The sequence below is a fragment of the Myotis davidii genome, unplaced genomic scaffold (assembly GCF_000327345.1).
Source record: "Myotis davidii unplaced genomic scaffold, ASM32734v1 scaffold205, whole genome shotgun sequence".
NCBI classification, from domain to species: Eukaryota; Metazoa; Chordata; class Mammalia; order Chiroptera; family Vespertilionidae; genus Myotis; species Myotis davidii.
In genome coordinates, this window is record NW_006297573.1 from 766,108 (window position 1) to 772,107 (window position 6,000).

At 36.8% G+C, this 6,000-nt stretch overlaps 1 protein-coding gene across 1 annotated transcript in view; it reads right to left on the reverse strand.

The window, feature by feature from the left end:
• The window catches only part of DOCK7 (dedicator of cytokinesis 7), a 166,078-nt gene that overhangs the window by 22,518 nt on the left and 137,560 nt on the right, over positions 1-6,000 (reverse strand). Inside the window, 3 exon segments of the mRNA XM_006773220.2 lie at positions 1,456-1,648; positions 2,558-2,658; positions 3,300-3,458. Of these exon segments, the coding sequence (XP_006773283.1) occupies positions 1,456-1,648; positions 2,558-2,658; positions 3,300-3,458 (453 nt within the window).

Below are 6,000 nucleotides of genomic sequence, written 5' to 3' on the forward strand. Positions count from 1 at the left end.
TAGTCTATGCACAGAGAAAAAGACAAATCTCCAAAACCTTTTTGTAATTTTGGAGATGACAGCAAGATGACAAGATGACAAGAAAACTTTTCTATCAGTAAAAAGTTGTGAGAAAGAAATTTTTTAAAGATCATGGGCTAAGAAAAATATTAATATGACATAGGACATCTAAGGTGATTTAAATAGTATTTAATTGATCTTGTCAAAATTCTCTATGAGGGAAATTAAGGTACAAAAAACCATATGGTCTCTTTGATTTGCCCAACATACATTGAGTTAATAAAAAACTCAGACATAATAAAAAAAAACCTTTACTCCCTAAGATTGGGATCAATCATTAGTTCTAAAAAAGAAATGATATTTCTTAAATATTTCTTAAATATTTTATTTTAATGTAAACACTGACAGTAGATATACACTCATTTGTCAATTTTTCAAGTAAGTCTAAGACCTTTTCTTTGTGTATGGGCCTCGAGATCAGAGTTCCATGTATGCACTCTTGACTAAATACCTATAATGCAACCATTATTTAATATTTTCAGTTTTTATAAAGTAAAGACTTGAACTTAAAAAGTTTATAAAATTATTTTAGATTTTTAGGAGCTTTTCCTGAAATCTTTTATATCCATTGGGTCCAAAATTAACTCAACTGTTCTGGAGACTCACTTTTATCAAGTCTTTGCAAATCATTCGACCTAGTTTTCAAAGAAACAATAACTCTCTTTTGCATTTGGATTTCATCACAGCATATAATATTTAATCAAAATTAGACATTTTCCAAACCTGGCATAACAGGTTTTTAAGAAAAGTAACACAAAACTGACTCTTTGTAAGCAAAGAATTCAACTAGTGAACCAGAGGTATGTAACCCTAGTAAACTACCACTTCTGAGCGAGGTATTAGCATATTTTATACAAAGGATGGAGAATGTTGGTTATCTGGTGTGTTCAGTAAAAGCCAAGGAAGATTTTCTACTGAATTTTTTAAAATATATTTTATTGATTTTTTTACAGAGAAGAAGGGAGAGGGATGGAGAGTTAGAAACATCAATGAGAGAGATCGATCAGCTGCCTCCTGCACACCCCCTACTGGGGATGTGCCCGCAACCAAGGTACATGCCCTTGATCGGAATCGAACCCGGGACCCTTGAGTCTGCAGGCCGACGCTCTATCCACTGAGCCAAACCGGTTCGGCTCTACTGAATTTTGATTCTCAGTATTTTGAGTGTATTCCATAGATGACATAAAGTCCATAGTACTTTAGGCAAAGAGAAAAAACATACACAGCACTGGTAATGCAGAGGTACGACCATGTGGAGAGAATTAGCAAGAAGTAATTGCATACCTTCCATCATTATGCTTTCCCTTCCAGACGAATTAATCTAAACACCAGGGAGAAAAATTACAACCAAAAAAGGGCATACCTCGATTTAATGTAAGTCTGGCAGATTCCTACCTGAAATGTGACACACCCCACAGGGAGGTATTTGCGGTCCTCCAGCATGCTCAAATATTCCGCAACCAGTGCTGCTGAGTGGACCAGGCACTGCGCAGCCTCAGCGTGATTGCTGCGCTCCGAGTGCTTGCCAGCCATGTTCTGCAACCAGGTCAGTCGCAGGTCCGGAGAGGTCTGGTAGCCCTTGGCAATTCTAAACAGAACAGAAATTCTCCCCAATTAGCATTTGCTTCCTAAGCTGAAAGGGAGTTTAGATTGCCCTTTCCTGGTAGTGTTTACCTACAGATTTCCCTCTGAGGGAAATTAAGGTACAAAAAACCCAACCAATTAAGACAAGTTTTTTAGGGGAATGGTAATGTCTTTGTGTATGCTTAGAGAAAATAGCTGTGGGCCCAAGGAATGGGCAATATCAGGTTTTTTTTTGAAGGGGGGAGGAAGTACTAAAAATAGACATGCCATATTGAAATCTGGCTATTAAAGAAAACAAAAAGGGAAAACTATGAGAATTTATGTGTTCATTATGAAAAAACATAAAGACGTTTTATATTCAAGAAAAAAAGACTTATAAATATATTTGTCTTATTTACGCTCTTTAAAGAACTCCAAAACTGTGAAAAGAGAGGGTCATGTGGCAAAAAAAAAGCCTCAAGTTTTACTTACATCTTTCAACATATAATAGGAATTACAAAATTCTCAAAATGTGCCCCTAGACATAATCTATAGCATAACCATATTTACAGTCAGGAAAGTGGTTATGATAAACATTATTAAAGGATTGATTTTTACATTTAAAATAGGGTTCTTGAGCCTTCTTAGGAAGTCTAGGGCCCAAGACGCCAAGATGTTAAATGTGTTCTGATTATTTTTTAAAACCCTCTCGTTTTTTGATAATCAATAAATATACTGAACAATTATGCATAGTTCTTAAAAGAAGGGGTACACAAGGGATGTAAACAAGCAGCCTAAAAAAAGTGTATTTTTACTTTTCAATCTACCATTAGGAAATCACTTAATATTTGTATTTTTTTATCTAATGTTTCCTGTGTCTTACTAATTTAAGCCCATTATATAAGCTATTATAAGTGAATCGAACAAATGGTACCTGTACATTAGATCAATCAACATTTCAGGATCCTCTTGGTGTTCCTTCATTTTAACAGTATCAGAAAGGATCATATGAAGATTGAAAACCAAATCTTGGACCTGCAGCAGAGAATTATATGAAAAACATTCTTCAATTGCCATTCATTCACAATTACTAAATTAGTTTAGAAGATATTTCTGAAGAGTATCTGAAGATTTCAAAACAAAGAATTGATATAGTTAAGAATGGAATTGCTGGAGTATGGTGGGGTAAGGGTACTAAACTTTCCACAAATTTCTCAGTAGACTGTTTTTTTCAGTTCTTTCACTTGGAAACAAGTAGAATTATAAGTAGAAATAAAATATAGGGATAGAATAGATATAAAAAAGAATACAAAATATAATTCTCTCCTATGTTTCTGATTCTCCCAAAAGGTAGTTTATAGAAAACTCTAGTTTTTAAGGCAAATTACTTTTTCAATAATAAGTGGAAATAACGTTTCATCATAAAACTTTTTGGTTTCCCATACTGCCTGTCTACTGATCTTTCTGTGACATATACACAGAATTAAACCTTTTTTTATTTAATCCAAGAAGGAAGAGTAACTTATTGAAATAAAAAATTCATCCCTATCTATGGCATATGATATGTGGATTGAAAGAAAAATACAGTAAAAAACAAAGATTGATTTAACAGTTTGGAAAAGTGCCTATTTTACAATCCTTTTTCAATTAATGATCTAGAAAGTGGCATTTCTGACCTGGTCAGGAAAGGTTGTTTCTCTCAATTCCAGATCTTCTTCAGCATAGGTCAAGATAGTCTTCAAAGAACGTCTTAAGAATTCTTCATTAAAATTTTGAGATGTACCCACCAAGGAAGATAGTGACATGGTTACCTGCATTTTAACCCTGGCAAAGTTCTGTAACGGAGAAATTGTCAGGTTACCATTTAATACAGGAGAGCTTAAAGGAACAGTCTAAAAGAAAAGGTTAGTTAGTGAAAAAAAAATACCACTCTAAGCAAAATACTTTTAAAAAGTAATGAGATATGCATATTAAAATCTTATTTTAAAAAGAACATAAAACTTACAGTTTTGCTGTGAACAATATGCTACACAACAGGGTTTTAAAAAGTGCCATGTTTTACAGTTAAATTAGAAGTTGTGCCTAGACTTAACATTGACCTATTATGAAATACTAAAGGCCCAGTGCACGAATTTGTGCACAGGTAGGGCCCCTCTGGGTGGCCTGTGGGGATAGGGCTGAAACCCGCAATCCAACACTGCCTGCAGCTCCTACCTGCCGCTCCCGCTCATCCTGGCCCCACTCGAGGAGTGGCACTAGGCGAGTGGGAGGGGGGCGCCTCTTGAGGGTCATGGCTTGTGGGATCGGGCTGAAACTGGCTCTCCGACATCCCCTGAGGGGTCCTGGATTGTGAGAGGGCACAGGCCAGGCTGAGGGACCTTTGTGGTGCACGATTGGGCTGGGGAGGGCTCCAGGGTGTGTCCGGCCTCATCTTGCCCAGTCCCGATTGGGGTCGGCCGTAGAGGGACACGGGAAGTTGGCCAGCCAGAAAAGGACCGTGGGAGAGCTCCAGGGATGTCCGGCACATCTCGCTCAGTCCCAACTGGCTGGACCTCAGCAGCAAGCTAACCTACCAGTCAGACCATCTGCACCCTGGTGGTCAGTGCACATCATAGAGAGCGATTAAGCAGCCTTAGCATATCATTAGCATATTACACTTAGATTGGTTGAACAGTCAACTGGTCACCAGATGACCAGACACTTAGCATATTAGGCTTTTATTATACACAATGTTATTAATAATAACACAATTTTTATAGACTAAAGAGCTTAACCAACCATCACAAAATTCTTTTTTTTTCACCCGAGGATATTTTTCTGTTGATTTCCACAGAGAGTGTACAGGATGGGGAGAGAGAGAGAAACAGCAATGTGAGAGAAACACACGGATTGGTTGCCTCTCGCACATGCCCTGACCAGGGCAGGGATCAAGCCTGCAACCAAGGTACGGACCTTTGACTGGAATTGAATCTGGGACCTCCAGTGCCGCAACTGGAGGCTGATACTCTATCCATGGAACCAAATCACCTAGGGCCATCACAAAATTCTTAAATGGTAGATATGGTCTTTAAACTCTGGCCCATTTCATTAAGTCCATTATTATGACATAAATAATTTAACACAAATCATTCATAAAGTAACTTAAAAGTAGAATCTTTAGAATAATGCCTATAAGAGAGTTTATATGCTTCCATTTTTAGTGTAAATTTATTTGTTTCACCATTTCCCACTATGAAACTATTTTTAAGAGGTTATCGATAATAACATAGTAATTTTCAAATTGAAGATATTTTTGTCAAAATTCTATTTGACATCTTTGTATATGTAAATATATTATTTAAAATTTCCTAGTTTATCTTCAGTGGTGCCACTTTATCCTGATTTTCCTATTTTTTATCCACTCTTTTGATACCAAAGATTCTGTCAAGAAACTTTAAAAAAATATATTTTTTAATTGATTTCAGAGAGGAAGAGAGAGATAGAAGCATTAATGATGAGAGAGAATCATTGATCGGCTACCGCCTGCATGCTCCCCACTGGGGATTGAGCCTCCACGTGCCCTGACCGGGAATAGAACTGTGACCTCCTGGTTCATAGGCCGACACTCAACCACGGAGCCACGCCAGCCTGGCAAGAAACCTTTTTACTTGGCATACTCTAAATAGTCTCATCCATTTCTTTGCTTTTGACTAGTATAGATACATGCCTATGTCTTCATGGCTCATATTTTTCTCTAGAGTTCCAGGCTATTATATTTTACTAGATGGCTCTATCTGGATGTGTCTCATGGGTACCGCAATTTTAACACTAAAATACTTTCTCTTCCTATTGATTAAATGAATGGTGCTACTATTCATGTACTCATTCAAGCCCAAAATCTAGAAATCATTCTTCCCTTATTACTCATACTATAAATCCAATTCACAATTCCCGAATCTGTTCCAATCTGTTCTTTCTCCATTCCCAATGCCATTGCTTTAGTTTCTACCCTTACCATTTCTTGCCTGAATTACTGTAATAACTTCCTAACTGATCTTTTTGCCTTTTCTCTTATCCCCCAAGTCTATCTTCTAAATAGCTTCAGAAAATTTTTTGTCAAATGCAAATCTAAACACATCTCTCCTTAAAATGCAAATCTAAACACATCTCTCCTTAAAAAGCTCCAATTGCTGAGCATAGCTTTAAGGATAAAACTCAAGTATCAACTCAGTAAATGTGTCGAACCACATGGTGGGAACTGAGACTACAATAACAAACAAAACAAATATCTGTCCTATGAAACCTTACTCTAGGCCTTTTCAATGATAACTTTCTCTCTTATTACTCTCTCTTCCAGCCATAATCATCAAGCAGTGCTAAAAAGTATCTTTTTCTCTT